Source organism: Psammomys obesus, unplaced genomic scaffold (assembly GCF_907164565.1).
Source record: "Psammomys obesus unplaced genomic scaffold, mPsaObe1.curated_primary_1811, whole genome shotgun sequence".
In the NCBI taxonomy this organism is placed as follows: domain Eukaryota; kingdom Metazoa; phylum Chordata; class Mammalia; order Rodentia; family Muridae; genus Psammomys; species Psammomys obesus.
The window spans coordinates 31,841,192-31,865,434 of record NW_026596040.1 but is presented as its reverse complement, the minus strand read 5'-3'; the positions used below and the strand labels follow the sequence as shown (position 1 = coordinate 31,865,434).

Genomic DNA, 24,243 nt, shown 5'->3' with positions numbered 1-24,243 from the left:
CAATGAATTCTGACTATTTCATCATTTGAAAATGAGTGCCTTGCCGACATCCATTTGCTTCTCACTCTGCTCTGAAATGCAGGTCGGCGGTATTCTCTGGGTGAAGGGAGCTTTTCTTTGCTTTCAGAGCTCTTAGCACAGATAAATGCCATGTCACTGAGACAATTTGTTTCACATAGGTATCCTAGAGCTGGTGTCTGATCTGGCCAAATGGGCACATCTAAGATGCTGCATTTCTCTGTTGGAGCAATTGCTATGCTGTTTATATGAGGATTTTAGCTGCTTTAAATGTCAGCCAACTCTGGAAGCATTCACTTATAATACAAGAAGTATGAATTACTTATAAAACCCCTCTTCCATTGTATTTGTTTTACGCAAAACAAAACTTGTCTCTTATGGATTGCATCCTGTTCATTCCCAAACCTGGAGCTTCTTATTTACACCTCGGGCTTCACTATGTGCTCACATGAGTTATTAAGTATGAATTAGACAAAGGATATGGTCTACTTACTTAGGGCCACATCATGTTGATTCCAGTCAGAATCATGCTAGAGAGCTGGAAGGCTAGAGATTCGGGACATGGAATAAAGAGCATTTTCATTCTCATTGATGCTTATAAAAAGAAATTGCATGAAAAGAATGTGATTAGGAGTGTCCTCAGTGAATAAAGTGAGGATATGACTGCTCTAGGGTACAGTTGAAGGAAAGGTCTTTATTGTAGATACGAGGGAGAGTGCAGCCAGAAGCATCTACAAAAATCAGAGCACAGAGAGAAAGTAGAAGACTGAAGGTGACCAGCAGAATGGATGGAACCAAGAGAGCACGGGCAGTGAGATAGCAAGAGAGGAGGACAAGGTCCAGGGCCAAAAGAGCACTTGGCTAAAATGGTAGGGTTGCATAGGAATGAGAATGTGCAGGGTGAGCAAAGTGGAGAACCACAGGCGCTGAGTCTGGGGGCCAGTATGTACTTTGATATGTTAATAAGCATTTCAGGTAGTCAATTTTCTTTTCGACCTCATACTCAAGACTTTTTTTAAAATCATTACAATCCGTGTGTTCATACAAACATTTTGTCAAAATAAGAGACTGAATTTTAAGTTATTAAAGAAAGATGCATCTAAATTTTATTAAGCTTTAGACTACAATATCTTTTTTGTGAACTCTCCATGTCCAAAATATAAGATCAAGACAAAAATCTAAAAGAAATAAATGGAATACAGACATTAAAAACACTATTGTTTCTTCAATGCCGAAAGTTTTAGGAACAAGATGTGGATTAGTTCTAGCCCATATTCCATAGGACTATTTACCTAAAGCAAATTTAGGAAAAGAAAAACATGAAATTTCTTTTCCTGTGCTCATAAATTAGTGTTATGGTATGGCCCATTACTAAGAACCAGCAACTGTAATAAAAAGGAATCAAGGAGAGGCACTCTTTAGAACCTCATTGGTGAGACTCACTGTTCACACAGGAACAGGGTAAAGAAAACTCAATATTCCCATGAATTTCCATCCTATGAAGTTCCAAACTGCTTGTGGTAAATAACTTTCTCCAGCTTCAGAATCATCCTTGAAGACATTTTTGGTAGAGCCTGTATGTATTGTTCTAGTCATTTCCCAAAGGAATTCCTTTGGGACCGTTTGTGTGAAGGGAGTGAGAACAAGGACCCAGCCTTAAAGCACCCCTTCACTGAAGGACCAGCCATAAGAGAACAGCTCAGCTACCACTCTGAGGCTAAGGGGAAAAAATACCCAGGTTTAGAAAGAGCTAAATTATTAAATCTTTATTTAGGAAATCAGCCTTTGGTTGCTTTCTTCTTTGGATGAAACATAAGTCCAAAGTCAAAACCTAATATTTTTCTCTATCTGTAAAATTAAACCTTCAAACATCCTAGGACATACTCTGATTACATACAAAGGCATTCCTCTGCCCCTTGTGATCATGCAAGCAATTTAGTTTTATAATACCTATGGGGGGGGGAGCTTACTTATGGTTCCCTGTTTGGAGAGTGACAAGGCTGCTATCCGATTTTGAGCTCTGATTGCTATCATTTCCTCAGCCAACCTTGCATCCCCTTACCTCCACCTTGGAAGGATAAAGCCCACGAGCTGCTCTCTCATCCAGGTGACTTCTGACCCCATCTGAACCAACAAAGGATGAATAGAAATACCTCTGGAAGACACGTCACTTCTGCACAGCTTTCATCAGACACCTTGATCTTTTAAACTTTCATGTCTGCTCCCTTGACTTTATCAGAGCATTTTTCTGTCTCCTCTGCCCATTGCTGACTTCAGTGAGCTCTTCACAGTCATCTCAAAATCATCCCCTAAACTTACTATCCTTAAATCAACCTACGTTAAAATTACCCTTCCAAAGTGAGGTATGTTGATAGCAATATCTTATTTTCCCATAAAATGGGAAAATTACCAATGTACTTGCATAGAGTCAACAAAACTCATACCGATCTGGCAGCTCTTTTCATCTGAAGTTTAACTTGGACTTTCTGGCTTTGAATATGAATGAACATTTAAAGTTGAGTCACCCTATCTTTAGAAATAATAATAAAAAAAAATGCCTTGAAAATATTTCAGTCTCACTCAACTGTGTTCCCTAGGGGGAAAGGTGCATTTCAATATACAAAGCTGTCCAGATACCCCAAGGCTATTACAAATGACTATGTGAAGCCTCTTCAACTATAGTAATCTGCCTGAAAATTACAAGGTTTGCTACCAAAGAGGAAAAAAATCATAATTCTGCATTCAGGCAACTTGCTCCAGTGCAGTCATGTCTCATATAACTTTTAGCTCAATGTGCTTCTATTTTGTTATAGGAGATAATGATAGTAGTTATTATTTGTATCATTTTTTTTTAGCAATGCCTCCGAGCACCCTGTAACTCTGATTTGTTTGACAGTTGACATGGCATGTTTAAATCACAGGGAAATTGGCGCATTGGCTGGTGGATAATACTGCAGCTGGAACTGGTTGAATTTCACTGACATTGCTACTTAGAAAAGGAGAAACAACTCTTTTTCTTTCTCACTTCATCACTTATGATTACAAGGTCCAGGTAGTTCAGGCAATGGATGTAGTTAGTATGAATATATTGTATTAGCATCCCTGAAAGACACACCCAGTCCTGATGGACCTGGTTCCACCTTTGAAAATGGATGTGCTAATTGTAGTCCATACATTTGTGAGAGCTGAAGAATAAGAATGTCTGTAAAAGAGATTAGAGATTGGCAGATCTCATCATTTCTCCCTGGGCTGATTCTGGAAACATGGGAGAACTAAGCTTTATCTTGAATGACACCTGAATTTCTTGTCCCGCTACAGCTGTGAGTGAAGGACCAGCTACCCAACCACAACCCATGCTGCCTCCGGCTCAGCCTGAGCATCCCAGCAGCGAGGAAGCACCCAGCAGAACTATCCCCACAGCCTGTGTCCGACCAACACATCCACTCCGCAGCTTTGCTAACCCTTTGCTACCTCCACCAATGAGTGCAATAGAACCAAAAGTCCCTTACACACCGCTTTTGTCACAGCCAGGTAAGTACCCATGCCGCTCATCTCCAATAACTCTACTTGAGTGCAGAAGGGAAGTTGAGGAGGCCTGGATACCATGTACTTTTTCAGTGTGGGCTGTCTGCAAATCGTGCTCATGTTTCTTCTAGTGTCTGATTGATTGAACCTACGACAAGGCAGCATATCATGGTAAGAATGAGCAGTAGAGCAAACCACTAGGAAGCCGAAGAGGGGGGAGGAAGAGAGGGCTAGAGTCTTCTAGTTCCCTTTGACTGTATGCCCCAAGAACTTAAAGAACTCCTCCTCTAGACACCACCTCTTAGAGTTCTGCCATGTCCAAAGATCACTACCTTAGGGATCAAGCCTTCATCCAGGAACTTTTAGAGGGATTCCAACCCCAACAATGCAGATAAAAAGATTTTTTTTAAGTAAAAGTATTTCACAGAGTAAAAAAAAACAAATACATTCTTTGAATGTTATTTTATATGAAAAGACATATGTAGAAGTGGCATTTGTTTCAGAACGCGGGATGTGGAGATCAAGTGGCAACCTGGAGCTCTAGGCTAACAAATTTATCAAAAGGAACAGTTGGTTTTGGGGAGGCAGATAGTAGAACAGAGATATAACTTTTTTTTTTTTAATCAGGCATTGTAGTCTCCTAATTAAAATATGACCAAAAGAACTCTGGCACAATGGAGCCTGAATGATTAGACTGTGTCCTTAGGCATAGAATCTGTTGCTTGTACTGTCCCAGACCATACTCTACCAAATAAATACACATTTCTAAGGGGGCAATAGCTGGTAGGATGCCATGCAAGCAAAGCCTCATTGCTTCTCCCTCCATTGTCCTCTGGGTGAGCCTTTTATTGTTTGACCATTGCTCCGATTGTGTTTGAGCTCTTTGTCAGAACCCATCTCTTCTCTGGTATTTTCTGATCCTTTTGGGCTTGACTTCTTGGTTTGATTTGATTCTTTTTTTTAATAATTCTCCTTTAAATGCCATCTTCCCGTTAGGCTTTGTGAGATGCTCTACCATCTATTTGGAATTATTAAATGCGTTTCCCTTTTATGTTTCTCCTTCATTGTCTGCCTGTGACTCCCATGCATTTTATAATGCCTTACCTCATGGTTTTCAAATAAGTCTCTCTACATTGCTCCTGACACATGGTAGATAGTATGCTTTTTAAAAGGGCTGCTGTTTACTTATTCTAATAGAAAAAGAAAATTAGCAGACTGACAAATGTATTAGTGGTGACATTAACTACATGCTTCTTAGCCCAAAAGATGAAATACTTAGAGCTTTCAACAAATTTTAATTCCAAGAAAATCATTACTTTAGTCAAACTGATTGATGAAGTAAAGTCATTCTGTTGTCAGCTTAGAAAAGAAAATACCTCAAATAATTTTGCTCTGGATTTCACAATAAAAGACTGTGTAATTAGTAATGAATTTGTCTTTACTTACTGCACATAATTACTTTAGAATATGGTAATGGGAGGCATTGCTCTAATTTTTAAAGATTATGCTAAATGAGGAGTTCCTCTGCTTTGAAAGCTTTGTGATTAGCATCAATGAAGGCGCTCTTCTCCTCACTAGGATTTCTGCATGTGGTTTTTCATGAGCAGTGTGAAGGGTCCCAGCCTCAATTTGCCTCCCACTGAGATGAGCAGAGCTGTGCTTGCAACGGGTTTACACATGAGGAATAGGGCAATACATATTATGGAGTAACAATCTCGCTGGGATCGCAGAGCTTTTGCAGTATTTCTGTGGTAGGTGGCAATTAGAGAGGCATTGTGTTCTGATAATGACCGGAATTCTGCCTACCTGCAAAAGATTCATTCCTTCATTTTTCCTCCCCCACCTGCTAAGTTAGAGATTTAGCTCAGTAGACCCCAGGATCTTAATGTTTAAAAAAAAAAATAAAAAAATTTGTCTGCATCTTGTGATAAAGTGATTCTGTGCCCTAGAGTTTCCTGTCCATGGTGGTAAATAGCAGTATTGACTTTACAAATTCCATAGAGCAGTCACTGAACCTCGAAAATCACAGATGTGGTCATATTAGTGATTTGATGTAGTCCCCTCTCAGGTTAAATAAAATATATATATATATGTATCTCATATATATAAAATCATATATATATATATATATATATATATATATATATATATATATATATATATGATAGATGGAGTCTTTGACTAATTATAACTATCACATAATTTATGCAGAAGGCCAAAATAGGGTGTGGATAAGGTATGGGATGTGTTTATGTGGGGGGGGGGGGCGTTTAAGGACTTATGCGTGGTTTCCCTCCTGAAGTTCTTCTTAGCTGTGAATGGACCTGTAGTGTTGTTTTTTTTTTTTCTTTATTTTATTTATTACAGTTTATTTACTTTGTATCCCAGCTGTAGCCCCCTCCCTTGCCCCCTCCCAATTCCATCCTTACTCCCACTTCTCTTCCCATGCTCTTCCCCAAGTCCACTGATAGGGGAAGACCTCCTACCCTTCCATCTGACCCTAGCCTGACAGGTCTTATCAGGACTAGCTGTATTGTCTTCCTCTGTGGCCTGGTAAGTCTGCTCCATGCTCAGGGGGAAGTGATCAAAAAGGCAGCCACTGAGTTCATGTCAGAGACAGCTCCTGTTCCCCTTACTAGGATACCAACTTGGAGACTGAGCTACCATGGGCTTCATATGTACAGGGAGGGGTTGTAGGTTATCTCCATCAATGGTCCTTTGTTGGAGTATCAGTCTCAGAAAGGACCCCTGAAGCAGAAAGACGCACATGGTATATACTCACTTATAAGTGGATATTTAGACATATAATATACTAACATACTAATATACTAACATAACATAACATACTAAAATCTATACACCTAAAGAAGCTAAGCAAGAAGGAGAACCCTGGGTAAGATGCTCAGTCCTCATTCAGAAAGGCAAACAGGATAGACCCTGGAAGATGGAGAAAACAGGGAACAGGACAGGAGCCTACAACAAAGGGCCTCTGAAAGACTCTATCCAGCAGGATATCAAAGCAGAGACTTAGACCCATAGCCAAGGTTTTGGGCAGAGTGCAGAGAATCTTATGAAAGATGGAGGAGGTAGAAATACCTGGTAGGGACAGGAGCTCCACATGGAGACCAACAGAATCAAAAAATCTGGGACCTGTAGTGTTTTAAATAAACTTAGAACAGGAGCCCATTTGTCCTGTGGAACCATCATTCCACAGGCAAAAACCATGTAACTTCTCAAGTACTGATGTTTACAGTGTTGCACTCTGACAACGTGGGCCTCCAGAGTGTTTGCATCTCTGCAAAACAGAAGGAATACTATAATTCTTTCCCCTGTATATCTATATTAAGCCTGGTGTATTCTGCCCTTTTCAATCGTATTGATCAATATGTAAGTGGATGTTACACAGCCAAAAACCAATTCATTGTATAGCAAATTGAGTTTGATTTTTCCCCCTGAACATTGCGGCCTGTGTTTCAATTTGTCTGTGGATCGAGAACAAGGTGTAGGTCTATATGGATGATAGTAGACAGAAAAGGTATATAATTTATATTTTATGGCTGGTTGGGAAATCATGCACTCCCTTTGTAACATGATCTTTTTGTCAGACCTCATTTTAGTAAATATGCTACGACACAAGGCAGCCAATAAAATGGGTTTTGTTTTGTTTTGTTTTGTTTTGTTTTTATAAATTACTACAATTGATTTCAACACCAGACTCTCAGACCGCCACTGGAGGTGTCAAGGTATTCACTAAAGATATCACCTGAATTCAATTCTGCTAGAACCTGTCACAGGCAGAGGTTGCGGGAGATTAGATATGTTTTAGCAGGTGTCAAAGCTTTCATTGTTAGGGTTAGTCACAGAACCTAAATCGCTCATACAATTAAATAGCAGGGATGTGTTTACCTGTGTCTCTGGAGCCAGCATCGCAGTCAGTTGTCGGGAGGAGAATGGCAGCACCTCCTGTTAAATACATCCGATCTGTGTTTTTAACAAGTATCTTCAGATCTTTCCTGTCCTCCCTTATAACAGAATTTGTCTAGTAGATGAAATCTGATCTGATGTAATCTAATCATCCCGAATTACACTTTAGTAAAGTGTAATAAGACATCTTTGCTTAGTTATAGGTAATGTTTGTCACCCTGTAACCTATCTGGTGTTTACTATGGAAAACACTAATTTCCTGTAAAATGGTGTTCTGACTTGTAAATAGAAAAGAGGTCTGTTAACAGTCCTAAAAACAGGAGTATCATTTCTAGAGGAGATTTAATGAGCAATCTAAGCGATTGATGCCTCATATAATGATGATAAAACTGAGAGTTGAAAATGTTAAAGGTATTTCTTATTCTCATCAACTGGGTTTGAAACCAGATATCAAAAATTGAGAAAAACATAATAACATTGATAAGAAATGTGCATTTTTTTTTGTCCTTAGTTATTTCAGAGATATTCATAGGTTGCTTTCTTTCCACTACCAAAACACTTCTAGGCTGATCTTAGATAAGGAAAAATTGCAGTATATGAAATGGTATTTACATATTGTTGTGGAATAATTGATTTTATAAATTGTTCACTTTTTTTGTGTGAGTGTTCCTGCATGGTCTGTGTGTATGTGTGCAAGTGTGTGCACGAGTACACTCGTGCGTGCACTCACTTCTATGTGTATGGAAGGTGTACTATGTGTGGCCGTGGTGACACAGCACCCATTTTGGAGATCAGCAGACAGCTTTCAGGAAGTAGGTTATCTCCTTCAGCTTTCTGTGGGATCTAGGGACCAAACTTGAGTTGTGAGCCTTGCACACAGCACTCGCTGTGCAAACCCGTGTTGGCTGCTCCAAAGTAACATCTAAGTGTCCATGTCGCTATAATATAGGAGAAGGGAGAAATAGCAAGGACACCATCTTCCCAGAGAACTCAGAAACCATGGCCATCTGTAGCCACTTTACCTGTCCCTGTTGCCAGTCATCCCTCGGCAGGAAGGCAGGAGGCCAGACCTCTGCATCTGCTGTTGTCAGCACCGTTAATGGCCACAGCTTTAAAGTCCAACAACAACAAAAAAAATTCAGATGACAAAAATAAATGATAAATGGAAGTAGAAGTTAAGACGTGGACTATTATTCACCTCGTGGGCGAGGGGGAAGACCAGCACAGCAGTGCAAGTACCACCAAAACTGTTCGGGATGACAGAAAGGATGTGGAAGTGATAGCGGAGTCAAACTTTGAGTCCCTCTGGTCAAGTTTCCTCAACTTAAAAAAAGAAGGGAAAAATTGTTTTACTGAGAATATTCATATCATAGGTAAACTTGAAATGGTCATCTCAGTATACTTAAAGTATAAGATTAAAATTAAAAAATGTCATCTAAATATCAATAATAACAGACAATTAAAGAAGTTTGTGTTCAACACTTGGTCACCTCCATAGATAAGATGATTCACGACATGTAAGTGAAGAAGTTTGTCCTCGGATTTCACTGGAGATTTCATAGTTTCCTAGGTGACAGAGAATGATGGGTAAAAGAATGTGCAGCAGTTGTTTTCAAAGTAAAAAATCCTTTTGCATATCTTATGAACTTAATAGGTCACATGCTTAAATTCTGAAGTTTACCTTATGTTGTTTTTGTAAAATGTCTTGGGAATCAAAATCTTTTTTACAAAAATCACCTGAGGAAAAGCGAATAAACATACTACTTTAGCTGTTATAATTGTTTATAATTCCTAAAGATCAGCAGCAAAGTAAATTCATGTTTAACTGAGAAGCAACTAAAATCAAGTGTGAGTGGAGCAGAGCACAGTAAACACTTTACAGAATACGGGGTCATTATTCTCAGGATCTTCATCCAAACTCTTATATGCAATGAATAATCAATTGCCTGTTTAGTTTGTCAGAATAAAATAAAAATGGGGGGATCAGGATTTGTATAAAGTTCGTCAGTTTCAATCCTAATAATTTAAGGAAAGGTTTAGCAGTTTGAGAGTTACTGGAATGATTAGGTAGTTATTGATGATAAAGGCATATAAGATGAACCAACTTCCAAATTGGTGACAGTTGGATTATAACATGCAAAACGATCCAAACAAGTTACATCCCAGCCTACAAGTGACTCAAATCTTAATGCAGAGTAGAAGCAACAAGTTGAAGCCCCATGTCCTAAAACTTCTATTGACTAGTTTACGTTCATGAAAATAAATAGCCATGGCACCATTCCCCTGTAGTGCAATGCAGAGGAGCAGAATCCACTGTGTTTGAACAGGAGAGAGTGCCAGTCTGGCAGAGAATGGTGAACTCCATTGTGCCGGGTGAAGTACTGATATTCTCCTCTGCACCCTTCTTTACTCATTAGTGAGATCAGATACTCTTTGTAAGTGTAGTATATGACTTTTTTCTTTGATTTTGGAAAGAGTAAAAGTATGAGAGAGGTTTTAGTTTGACTAAAGATTCCAAACTTTAGGAATTGGGGAGCTAGCTCAGCAGTTCAGAGCACTTGCTGCAAAAGATCACCTCAAACAAGGAATCAAGTACGCTCTTCTGACTTCTATGGGCACCTGCACACATGCCTTTCACACACACACACACACACACACACACACACACTTAAAATAAATCATAGATCTTGTTTTAAAAGAGTCTAAACATCATTGTCTTCAATCCCAGTTATATAAGTGATTCTTAGTTTGTTGTTGTTGTTGTTGTTCATCAATTAGTCAGATTCCAAAACTTTATTTGAAGTTGTGGGAAAGGTTGAGAAAGGTTTTCATACTAACCTCCCACTAATGAGCTGTTGAACACATATTATGAAAAAACTAACACTGAAATTAAACAGAAAGGCTCTGTGTTAAGATGAACTGAATTTAGCTACCAGCAAGCTATAATGATAAGATGTATAATAAAGTAAAAATTAGTAACAGACCTGTTGATAATTTATAAAGTTTTTCTGGCAGGCAGGTCCTGGTAGAAAATGTGTTACCACAATAGACATATTAAGAATTTTTGGACATTGACTTTCAACTTACACATCCAGAAGGACTGATGTTCCTGTTGCCAGAATCTCATTCACCAGAATGCCAAGGCTTTCAGAGGACAAGGCCTTTACCTTTTGTAGCAAAGAGAATTTTAACGTGTGTGTGTGTGTGTGTGTGTGTGTATTACTATGATAAGCAAACCGCTGATTTCAAATGAAAGGCATATTATAACACGATTATACATGACAGATGATAGAAATAATGAGATCGGAATGGTTGCCCTTCTCAATGTCTTTTCTAAATTACTGTCTTAAATATCTTTCTTTCACACCTCTGACTCTTCTACTTTCTAAGTTTCATGCTCCTTTCTATTTACACAGTCAGTGGGTCATCATTTCCTAGTAAGGTATACATTTTTCAGACCATAATTAACCTAGTGTGCCTTTAAAATCAGAGATTTCAGGTTTAACCTTTAGTCCCCCTTTTTGTTGCACTTAGAATTAGATGTTGTGTTGGTTTCATCTTTGAAAATGCTCTAGAGCTGGTTTGTCAGCAGAAAAAAAAAAAGGCTGTGCTGTGCAAACAATGCTGAGTGACGTGTTGCTTGGTGGGGAAAACACAGCAAGTAGGACAGTGTCACCACCTGAAAACTTCGGAGAAATGATCTATTCTCCCATGTCTCTTACCCATCAGGAGCAAAGTTTAAATAAAAGTACTGACTGGCCAAAACAAACAATCCCTCCCTCCCCAAGCTCTGAGGATCAGTACCCCTACTGACTACCTAGGTTATTGAATATGCCATTTAAATTGTTTATGCTTTAACTTCCCACCATAACTAGATAAAATAAGAATCCAACCAGGAATGGCATTTGGAAACAAAATATATAAACATGAGTTATGCTATAAGATCACAGTATTTAACTTAGACACTTCTGATCTGGTATAACTCAGAGGCTCTATCACTTTATACAATGGGTCCCTTTCCATTTTCAACACCTTCAGAAAGGAATGGAATTACAGGAATGGGGTCATAAAATAGTATTTTAATAACTTGTTGTCTGGTCAACCATTATCTAAATTGTAAAACACTGTATCTCCCTGTATATTTTTTTAGGATACAATGGCCATAAGTGAAATGAATCACCACAGGGAACACAAAGTAGTGAATAGAATAGCTCCCAGCAGCAGCTCAGCACCTTCTGAACATTATTAGCTGGCTTTACAGTAACGCAAGGTCTCATCCATTACAGCAGGACTTGCTCTGAAACCATAAATCCATCCAACAGCCAGAACGTTGGCCTCTGTTGCAATAGTGTAGGCTTTAGTAAGGCCTTACCTCCTGTACTGTGGCAAATCTGATGGGAACATATCTGTCTTCCTGGCTTTGTAAGCTTTGTATCTCCCTGAAATGGTCTATAGGGAACCAAGATAATGTGTTTATTGTTACTGGAATCTCCCAATCCCAGATCAAACTTTAATCTTAGCTATTCCTCTGCAATGAAAATAGCAAGGCAGAGAGGTTAAAGAAATGAAGAACAGACATCAATGATTGAGGAATGAAATAAAGGGGCTATGTCACACCTAATATGTATAAACATCACTAAGACATGTGTCTTCTAGTTGAAAAAATAAACACCATAATTTGTTACTATGATATTAAAATAATTTTCAATATTATTTGAGATATAATTCTATATTAATTATGGGTATTTCTGTAGCAGTGAGACTAAAATTTCATGTGCTTGGAAATAACAGGTTCCAATTTAGTGGATCTGGAGAAGACCCCCAAATTTTGAGGTTTTGAAGAGATTCTAGGTGATAGGGCAGAAGCCGTTCTGCAGTATACATTTTGGAGTAGCTTAATTTTAGAACAGAACATGTGCTCCTAACCGGTTTGGGGAACCTTGATAACTCAGTTGAAACTAAATTTACCTCCCTCCCCTTCACTCTTCCCTCCCTCCCTCTTCTTTCTCTCTGTATGTGTGTCTATGTATGATTGCACACACACATGTAGTTTGAACCCACAGGTTCACAGCTGTATAGATTTTCTACTGTCTTTATGTATTCCTTAGACTATCAAATTGTTCATTACATGTAACATGGTGGAGATAACTTACCTTTTCTTGTTCATCATGTCCCAACTAGGCTCAGCTATGAAACATCATCTCCAAGGTCTGCTTTTCTTTGTTGTGATTTTATATCTATTTATGTGGGTTTAATTTAGTTTTTTTTTTAATGTGTATGAGTAGTTTTTATTTATTTTATTTTTTATTTATTCTTCTCTCATGTATTACATCCTGACCACAGTTTCCCATCACTTAATTTAGGTTTCTAAGATTTGTTCAAAATCTCTTATAAAATATTTGTAAAAGCATAAAACAAAACAAATGAAAACTCTCATTAATATAAATTTCCATAACCTAGGGCCAAGAGCTTTCCCTTTTCACAAAGATACTGTGCAAAATTAAAGCTTTTATTTTCAATGTAAGCACCGCAAAATTTGTGCACATCTTCAGTGACTTATGAAAGCATTGGTGTGATTAATAAAAATAAATGTGCTTAAGAAGTTCTAGGTCCAAAAATGTCTTTTATTTTATTGTCTAACAAAAATTGATAATTAAGATTTTAAAATTTTCAGTGGGAAATTTTCTGCTGAAGGCGAGCTCCCTTGGGGAGCTGGGAAGTTGCTTATCATTTTGGAGTTGGTCATAATGTCTCCTAGATTTCCCGTGATCCACTGGTATAGTGAGGAACACTTATTACAAGACAGAGTGATTTACAAGCATAGAGACTCAGGGTTCAATGAAAATTTTTGTTTCACTCAGTATAATACCTGGGTGACTATCATATGTAATCTATAAAATAAATTAGAGTATTTTCTGGTGTTAATGAGAGTAATTGAACCTATAAAAAGTGATGGTACAAATCAAAGCAGCAGGAGGTAATTAAAAAGTAATGTTTATGTGGGTAGTAAGAAAATTAAATCACATAATTTCCCTAAAGATATTATCATAATTAATTATTGAATATAAAGTGCACCTAAGAAGTAAATATGTGTTCAAGAAGGCTTGTGATAGAAATAGGATGGGAGAAAGTTTTTTTTTTTTTGTTGTTGTTTTTTTTTTTTTTTTAGTCCTGTTTCTCTAATTACTGCTTAAAAAATAAAATCTTTTCTTTTTTTCTTTCTTCCCCCATTCCTCTTCTGTCGTCCAGTTGCCACATTTTGAACCTTTACGTGGTTCAGAGATTCTGAATTCAGAAAGCAGTGAGACCCGTGTAGTGTCCTATTGAAACATTTTGTTCCTCTGGAACATCTTCTAAAATTAACATTTGATATCATATAAATGCATAGTCTCACTATTATTTTATTTTGTAGCTGCCTAATAGTTACTAAACCCCACAAGATACTGAAGTAAAAAGTTAGTGGGTTCTACCCATGTCGATGGGATCTTCAGACTTTCTTACTGAAAAGTTGCCATTATGAAACACAGTGCTGTAAGTTCATGTTCTTATTCCTTCTTCAGAGAAGCATAAATGGAAAAATACTTCTTATGAAGATACATTGGATGAAAAAAGATGAAAGGAGTTCATAAATATACTTTGTGCTTCTGTATATTACCTGAAACATCCTAATGTGTTCTTTGGAATGTGTTTCACAATGCACAATATTTTGTAGAAAAAAAGACAATTACAAAAATTCCCCAATTTTTTTTTTCAGTTTTGGTTTCATGACAACTAATTTACATTTTCTTTGAGTTTTATTTTATGGTATTTTTATTTGTAGTTTTCTTCCCCAGTATATACAATTTTTTATTTTCCTATTTTAATGTTAAAATAAGTTTCCATGTAGAGATGGGAAAAAAAACTTAAAGATAAGATGAACTCATTTCTAAACTCAGAATTGGCTTCCAATCTTTGTACAAAGAGGAGATATTTTGGAATTCCAAATAGGAGACTATGCTGAGCACTGAAGTGTTTATGAACAATCGTATAGAGACATTCTTTCCTTTTTAGTATCTTACCATGCATAACCTCGACAGGTCTACCCTTTGGCTAATCCTAAAAGAACAGGTTGAATTTTTTTAACACTTACCTCCAATGCAAACAAGAAATAATAAAATTTTAACTAGCCAGACTTTTTAGAGAATCCAGGCTCAGTAAATTACATTTCTGGTAGCTCAGTATAAAAAAAAAAAAAAATCATTTTGTAAGACATACATGCTCATCAGTACTTAATTCTCTGTTAGCTACACACACCCACACCAAAAAAAAAAAAAAAAAAAAAAAAAAAAAAGCTGGCACATGCTATGCCTTTATATTGCATAGCAACTATAAAATAAACAATGCTCTGAGAACTTAAAGTGTGACCTTTGTCACTAAACAGCAGATGAAAAACATAATCACATTCTGCATGACTTCAGTGTGAATCCTATTCCCAGACTGCTGTAGAGTCACAATCCTATATCAGGAAGGTTCTGGTGATGGCATTTGAAAGTTTACAGGCAAAATAGTCTTGCTTCAGAGTGTGTTTTCTAGGGTTGTGGTGAGTTTATATGCTGGGAAAAGGCTGAGTGGGATAAACAACTGAGCTGTTATTAAGGATGGTCAAATAGTAAACCAAGAATGAGAGTGAAAGTGTGCCATGCATTTGAAGGAGAGAGTGAGGGCTTATCTTTTAGAAGCAGAAACAGTTGAGTAAGTGAGTAATTAGATGGGAGGAAGTTGAGTCCCAGGTGACTGCTGCTTTAACCCATGTGGTCAGGGATCTTGTTATAAACAAACAGAAAGATTGAAGTAATGGGGAAGGTTGCCTTCTGAGAAGGAAGAACTTTGAGGATGAAGAAGTCTGAGCATCCAGGAGGAAATCCACAATGTGTAGGGAGAGATGTAACATTCATGGGGGCAGTCTCAGCTGAAGTGCTATTTCAGAGAATCATCTTCAGAAGGTGAGCATTTCAGCAGATACTGACTAGAATAAGATGCGAACTCCTAGGAAAACAACCTCAAGGAAAAAAGCAAAATTTCAAAACCGACTCGGTATCCTAGATAAATCTCTATTTTTTTTTTTTTTTTTTTGTGGTAGAGCAAAAAGGAGTCCTAGAGATAAAACAATGCTATTATAACGTTCCAGAAACCAAGATACAGAGGCATTTCAAGAAAATAGCCACCATAAATATAGTAGTTCCTTCAAGCAAGGATGCCATCGTTAGGGATACTTGTTACAAAATTTTATCATGAAGTATCTATCAAGCTAAAGATGTGTGAAAGAGCCATGAGGTAAGCTGATAAATGGTAAGCTGATTCAAAATTAAGTATTTAAAAAGAATTCTGAATGCAGGTGTCCTGTGTATGTAGATAAAGCTATTCCCTAAAGCCACAGTTGATTACATGAAAATACCAGTGTCATGGGTGAACTACCTCCCAATGTGCTGTTTTCAGGAAAAGAGCCAAGGCTCTCAAATCAATTCAGAAAATTATCACTGCTGTTTCCTAGATGCTAAGACCCTATAGCTAAAAAAATAAAAATAAAAAATTCTGCATTGTGCTTGTTTTTAAACTCTTTTTAATTTGGGGTACTTAAGCTTCTACCTGCCTTCCACCAGCCCTTTAACCCTAGGTAAGAAAGAGAAGGTTAGTGGGGAGAGGATGTGCAGATACATTATTTCTCCCGGCTGTTTAGGGTCGATAGATTCTTTGGGGGCTATATCAATCTCTGTGAACAGCAAGCAAGGTCCTCCAAGCAGCTGTACTGAAACATTTCTCTCCGTCTGTCTCCCCCAAGCTGCCACTGTCCATCTCTGATCTCTCCAAACTGCCACACTTTCTCTTTCTCTGGTCTCTCCAAACTGCCACACCTTCCTTTTCTGGGCTCTCATATTTATATCCCTCAGACTCCTAAACCACGCACCTCTCTGTGCTGCCTGAGGCAGGTCATTACCAGCTGGCAAAGACCACACACCCACAGGAGGCAGTTATCCGCTGTGGACAAACTAAAGCCCAAGCTGAAATCCCACCCTTGAGATTAAAACAAAAGCACATTTACATTACATCACTGAGTTTGTAAGGAAACCAAAACTTCCGTTACAGCTCTAACCACTCGATACAGAGCATTCCTCAGAAATTAAGCTAGGAGTGTCTTCCCAACCGGCCGGCCCTCATAGCATCAGGGAGTGCTGGAGGGGAGAAGTTGTCAACAGTCAGCTGTGGACCCTGAACATCCATGATTAATCTGACAGGCAAGATGTGCACTGTTGCAACTGAAGTCAGTCCTTTATAGTGGTAACAGATCACATTATGGCGGATTGGACTCCAATTCCTAAGGAATGGATTCATTTCTGGTATTATAAATTTGGTCCTTGTCTTCTCCACGGCAAGGGAAATCATAGGTGCTGGGGAAAAATCTGCTAGAGTTGTTTTGTTAATAGAGGTGACATGCCTACCAAATTGCCTCTAAATTAGTATGTTTATCCCCAGGAGTTAGTATTCTTGCCAGCTTTGATCAGATGAACTCTTATTTTGCAGAGATCAGAGGTAACTGCAAAGACTCATAACTCCTCAATGTTGTGTGAATAAATGACTATTCATAAATGAGACACCCTTATCATATCCTTCAAGCTTCGGGGAATATCACAGAAGAGGGTGAAGAAAAGACTAAGAGTTAGAGGATTAGAGGCTGTATTGTAGAATGCAGTCTTCTGTGAATAACATGGCCACTTTACCTGTGAACCCTCATCAGCTGTTCTCATCTTCTCATTAACTGGGAAGGCACTGCCAGCATCTTCTCATTAACTGGGAAGGCACTGAAGAGCTCCTACGGTACACTGAGGAATTCTTAGAAATGAATGGTTGCCAGGAAAGGACGAAGCATGTCTCCAATGGTTTAACCACTTGTAAGGTACCTGTGTAGCCTGTGTTCCAGTAAATAACATCTTAGCCATTTACACACACACACACACACACACACACACACACACACACACTGAGTGAGAGAGAAAAAGTGAAAACACAGAAAAAAAGGCTAGTTAGGAAAAGAACTGAACTGAGACAAGGGAACAAAATATGTTTGCATACATGTATGGAAATGTCATAATTAGTCTATAATTATGTATAACATATGGTAATAAAACATAAAACAGACTTAAAAATATATGAGATGATCAAAAATACCCAGAGCTTAGATTCTAGCCATTAAAGCCTCTTTTCTTCTTTTAGTACATGAGCATGTGAGGTTAGTGTGTGTGTGTGTACACACTTGTAAATATGTGTGGATACATGTACGGGTGTGGTTATATGTGCATGTGTGTGAGTACACATGTGGGGGCCCAAGGTTGATATCACAAAACTTGCTTAAATACTCCTTATGTTTTTATTTTGAGATAGGGTCTCTTATCAAAAATCAGAGCTCACCAGTATGGCTAGTCCCTCTAGCCATCTTGCTTGGAATCCCTTGCTCCATCTGGAATTATAGACAAGCCAGCATGTTCACCTAACACTGATCTAGGTCCTGAGCATCTGATCTTCATATCTCTTGCTTGTACGGAAAGTGTTTTAACAGCTAAGCCATCTCCCATCCCTGGACATTTATAAAATGTAAGAGTTCATTGCTTCTTAATGCTTAACGTTTTTGAAAACATCAATTCACCATACACCTGTGCATGTCTGCAAACATATATGATACTGTTTCCCGTAAAATGTACATTGATTTAATTTATCATTTTAGGAGAGGAACTCTCAAGTAACCTCACAACACTCAACAGACAGTCATTTTAGGAGAGGAACTCTCAAGTAACCTCACAACACTCAACAGACAGAGACATTATAGAAAACCATAATGAACCAAAATGCAGAGTTGTGAATCTCAATCCCAGTGGAAAAAAATCTACTAAATAAATAAATCATGAGCCTGAAACTCAGGAACATTGCAGAAGAGAGGGTTGAAAGACTCTAATGGTTAGAGAATTGAGGAGTTTTCTGTGAGACAGTGTTTCCCAATAATTTCAGTAATTAATCCCATAAAGTCTCAAAACCATGACTGCAAAGGTATGAGCTAAACAAGTACAACAAAAGATATGAACCAGAGAAATCCATGAGACTTTACCTCCTACACAAAAGAACTCCAGGAAACTAAGGAATGCTGGGAGTGGGAGAAACAATCTGTTCCAAGGAGGAGCACACCAACTGGTTATCCAATACCAAATGCTCAGCCCTGAAAACACGCATACAAGGAACATTCTATAGGCTAAGCAGGTCAAATTTAGAAATATAATAACATATAATTTAAAACAAAGTCATGAGTTTTAAATAGAGCAAGGAGACATATACAGGAAACTTTGGAGGAGTGGGGAAAGCAAAGGGGAAAATGATACGATCATATTCCAAACAGTAAATGGAATTAGATTAAAATATATTGTAAGAAGCAATCTGATTTTAAAAAATATTGTCATTCAGAGAACTGAGGAAAGATTGTAGGATTATATTTTACTAAAGGTTATAGGAATGATACTAGATTATATGATACCTATAAGAATATATGTGCACATCTGAATATATACGTGTATATATAAGTATATGCATATGCAGTCCTATAGTCTAGGGAAGGCAAATACTAAGTGGCTGAGAAAATTGCAACCTGCAAGTGTAGACCATGCCTAGGGGAATACTTACAAAACACAGACAATTGTTCATCCTTGATAAAAGCAAAACTTCCTTATACCAGCTATTTCCTACAACTATTTTGGGGATTCAAGAGGTGATTTTGCTTTTTTACTCTTATACTTGAAAGTATTTTAAAAACACATAACCAACAACAGTACTGACTGATAAACATTCTGTGAGATTGTAGTCTCCTTTAAAGAAATAATATGTATAATGAGGTCGGTTTCAGAGATACACATTCAAAAGTTGGAAGTGATTGAATTAAGATGGCAATGTGCCAATATCACAGTGTAATCTGGAAGTGGCATTCTAAACATAGCCCTCGTGCATACCGATTTATGAGTATGTGTGTATGTGAGTATATATTCTACATTGACTTCCAATAAAGAATGACACCAAATTAAAACCAATCATTTTACAATGTTAAGGAATCCAGACCTTTGGGTCAGGAGTCTTTTACGAAACAGAGTCTCTGTGATCATCTGTTTTTCTGTAGAAAGGAAAATAATTCAATGTATACACAATAATGTGAATTTTGAAAGTTAAAAATTATTATCTTAAACTACACATGAAATATTTACCAGAAACATTATCTACTGTGTGCTATTATAAATAATTTAGTATTACAATTACAGTCTGTATCAAGTGCCAATTAATAAAGTGGTAAGATGCCTAAGTACAGGGTTTCTATGTTTTTCTGCATTTAAAAATATTATTTTAAACAATATTGATACAACTGCAATATTATTTATCTATGAATTTAGAATTTTATGTCTCTGAAATCTTAACACTGGAATATGGATGAAAATCAGATATTGAAGAAAGATGTTTCATGAAGAATAAAATTGACCATTTTCATAGCAGAAGTACAAAATAAATAAATCAGAATGGCTATAAATTATTAAGTGAATTCTTTTTGATTCTTGTGTAAGACTGGGGTCTCACAGCTCAGGAGTTCAAGATCGCACTCTTCCCAGAAAGTCCCACAGACCACGGACTCATTGCAAAAGCAAGAGGTTTAATTTAACCATGTGCAACGGGGTCACCCCTGCTGGTCAGCAAAGAGTGGCACCAGGAGACAAAGGCTTTTTAAAAGAAAAAGTGTGGGTAAATTTGAAGTTGTAGTTTTGGCAATTTAGGATTGGATGAGGAAGCTATAAAGTAAGATAACTGGTTAGTCTTAGGTGCTCAAGCTTGGCCAGTCCTGCCAAGTGTGGATGCAGCTGCAATTTAAGGTGGGGGTGGTTAGCTCATCCTTGAAGATTAGGGCTGCAGGCTCTTAGCTGGAGGTCAGAAGCTACTCAGAAGAAGTCTGGATTGGTTGCTAAGAAACACTATCTCGAAGACAAGGGTCTGGTCATTCTTTTTGCTGAGTGAAGGTCATTGCGTACTCGCTTTTTTAATATCTGTCCTCACAGATAAGGTCACATTTCTCCATTCTCTGGAAAGGTACTAAGAGGCTTTAGCTTAACCTGAACCTAAAACTCAAAACTATAGGCTTTAGAAGACATACAGGTTACAAAGTTAGTCTAACCCTTTCACTTGTTGCAAATAGGGTCAACAGAACCAGAAAAAAAATTTAAAAAAAAATTATTTGAGCAAATGAAGTAAATTCCCCTTTTATACTAGATGTTTCAGAATAATTCTTTAAACTAACTGAGTTTAGTTTCAATAATGATGTGACATTGTTGAAAATGATAAATCCCTGGAAGTCAAGGCAGGCTCTTTAAAGAGAGTAATGGCTAGAATGTGAAACGTTTATCTTTACACCTGACAACTGATCATGTGCATTAAGAGAGCCAGTGGAAGACTGAGTTTCTATTGCTACTGTCTCTCTCTCCTTTCTCTCTTTTTCTCTGTATTTTTATTGCTATTTTAACCAGGTGAGTAAATCAGCTGTGACTTTGAATTGGGAACCCAAGAAAAGTATCAGAGTGTGGGCATAAAACTGCTCAGGTGATTCCAGGCCATCTCCATGAGTGGTCCTTGGCTGGTGTATCAGTTTCAGAAAAGACCCCTGTGCCCAGACTTTTGGGATCTGTTGCTGTCCTTGTGGAGCTCCTGTCCTCTCCAGGTCTTAGAGTCTCCCGCTTCTTTCATAAGATTCCCTGCACTCTGCCCACAGTTTGGCTATGATTCTCAGCATCTTTCTCTATACCCTGCAGGATAGAGCTTTTCAGAGGCCCGCTGTGGTAGGTAGGCTCCTGTCCTGTTCCCGTTTTCACCCTCCTCCATGTCTATCCTCTTTGCCTTTCTGCACAGAGGTAGCCTATGTCAGTTCAGTTTCCAAGTGGCCTCCATAGTAATGGGGACAGGGACTGTCTCTGACATGAACTGATTGGCCTGCTCTTTGATCACCTCCCTGTGAGGGGGGAGCAGCCTTACCAGGCCATGGAAGAAGACAATGCAGCCACTCCTGATGAGATCTGATAGACTAGGATCAGAGGGAAGAGGAGGAAGGCCTCCCTTATCAGTAGACTGGGAGAGGGACACGGGTAGGGAAGAGGGAGGGTAGGATTGGGAGGAGAGGAGGGAAGGAGCTACAGTGGGGATAAAAAGTGAATAAACTGTAATTAATAAAAATAAAAATAATTACTTAAAAACAGAAAAAAACTGCTCAAGTGAACCCTCTTCTCAAGAGCTTTGCTGATTTCCTTGAGAATTACTCTATGAAGCCTCTCAATGAAGGGTAATTGCTGGTATAAACTTTCTGCAGACTCATCAGTTTCTTGTTCCTTTGTCCACCTTCATTCCTTCATTGTATTGCTGAAAAGGCTACCATCAGAGCATAGCATTGGCCCTGCTCTCCTCATTGAGTCAGGCACTGGGCAAATTGCAAGAACACTAGCATCCTTACACAGCAGTCTGCCTTTGAGAACATTCTACCTACCTTTGCCTAGTCATTATTTCCCTGAAGAAATATTATGCAAGAGTTGTTTGACAAGCTTATCTCCTTTCAAATCTTTAAAATTCTAAGGTTAAATATTTTCCATTACAAAATGCAAAATAAACACCTGTCAGAGCTAGGATCTCTACAGCCTCAAATACTCCTGGGACCATACTTAGACTCGTGTTTCCAGTCAGATTGGCTAGGCTCTATCCCCTGCTGTTTTAGAAACCTCATTTTTTGTTTGTTTTGTTTTCTGTTTGTTTGTTTGTTTGTTTTAAGTTAATATTAATTGGCCCCTGATTTGCCTGGTGAGTTTTGGTATTTAGATTCCCAAATGCAAAGGTGGGAACTTAGACCATAGACTTACCCATAAAAGTGTATGTTTTCATTTAGACTACCAGGTATCTTATTAACTGCTTGCTAGATAGCCACCGGAGAATAATTAAATCATTTACAGGATTATTAGTTCATGGTTCAGCCAGAGAAAAAGGGAGCCGGAAAATAAAACAGTACCATCATATTGGAGAGCTCAGTTAAGAAGCAAAGCATCGCTTAAACAGGTAGATGAAATGACAACAGAAAATCTTTCAGTTCCTGCTATCACCTTTATATCATTTATCATTAAATTCAAATAAATCAAGGCAGCTGTAAAGCTGTCATTGATTTCTCATTGGTTGCATTATTGGATCATTTTTCTGTCATAGGAAAGAATAGATGGCTTGTGTTTTCAGATGTTTAGTATAAAGAAAGAAAGTGGAAAATGATGAGTAGGGATGGAACAGGGGAGAAGTACCTGAAAGGCGACAAAGGACACAACAATAACAACAACAACAAAACGTGGATACAATTTCTGTTGTATTTTTCCAACTAAGACCATCTCATAAATACTGTATTTGAGTCTTCAGAATTCTTTCATTTCTTTAATGTTGTGGGGTTACATATATACTGTTTCCTCTATTAGAAGGGAAGACATTCAGCAGGAATAAAGAAAGAAGGGGGAATCTGCAGGGCTTTGGTGGTAGAACGTGACAGTGGTGGACACATGTGCCTCGTCTTTGGTTGCGCTCCCAGTTGCAGAAGAGAGAGAGGAGCAGAAATCTGAGGATTTATTACTGTTCTTTTCTCTGACTCCTCCCCTCTAAGTCGCTGACACCATGCTGTCATCTCCCTGCCATACCATTCTTATTCTCTCCTTTCTAGACCCAAGGTCCCTGACTGGTGAGTGGACATAAGCATTCCCTTGTCTTCTTTGAACCTTGATTTTCTAGTTGCCAAGACAACACTATAAAGTGTGCTGAGGAAGTCTGTTATAAGGAACATATAAGAAACTGTAGGGTATCATAGTTTGCATACCTCTAAGAAGAGACACCCACGTTTTTTTCTCTGGGTTCTGTCACATATTTGAGATAGAGATAAAGGACTGATGACCGAATGAAAATCCAGATTCCAGCAGGCAATGACCTTCTGGAACAACCTGGCAGGAATGACTAGGAGGCTTCCCTCCTATTCCCTCACCATGTGACTATTGCTTGCTCCACTGGAGTCAGGCCTTTCGGAGTTCCTTAATAAATGCAGTCTCCACAACGGGAGAGGTTTTATGTCAATTACACACAGGTTTAAGAATGCGAGTAGTGACCTTTATTACATCAATATCACCATGTGACAACCACTTTCCCTGTGACTCAGTGTAGCCCCGTTTACTTATGAGAATATATAGGGGTAGAGAGGCAAGACCCCTCGTCAGGACATCCCTAGGGGACATATCTACTATGTTTCCATGTCGCCGAAGAGAAATGGGAATGTTAGAAGAAAACAAGCCTTTTCTTAGAACCATCTAAATGCTCAGTACTCTTACAGTGCAATCCACTCGTGTGTGTTGTGAAGTAAAATTTCTTAACGTGAAAACATTCATGTTTGAAACTAGGCCACTGCTTGCGAGGAACACTTGTGACTGTTGTATATGAGTAAATACAGCTGCTCACTCTTACTTTTTAATATTTTGTGAACATAAAATAGTAAAGAATGTACAGTTTCCCATACATTTCCCATACATAGTTCACATTTCTCCCATAGCAGGTGGCTCTACAACACCTCCCTCATTCTCAGATGACATGAGCAGGCGGATCACTTAAAAATTAGTACGTATCAGAATGCTCTTCACATCAAAAGCAGACAGTGAGAGGCCATTTTCAGTT

General features: G+C 38.2%; 1 protein-coding gene across 1 annotated transcript in view; it reads left to right on the top strand.

Annotated features, from left to right (window-relative positions):
* Positions 1–24,243, top strand: part of Dcc (DCC netrin 1 receptor) — a 727,907-nt gene that overhangs the window by 689,395 nt on the left and 14,269 nt on the right. The window contains exon 27 of the mRNA XM_055622855.1: positions 3,337–3,549. Within this exon, the coding sequence (XP_055478830.1) occupies positions 3,337–3,549 (213 nt within the window). The remainder of the gene's footprint in view (positions 1–3,336; positions 3,550–24,243) is intronic.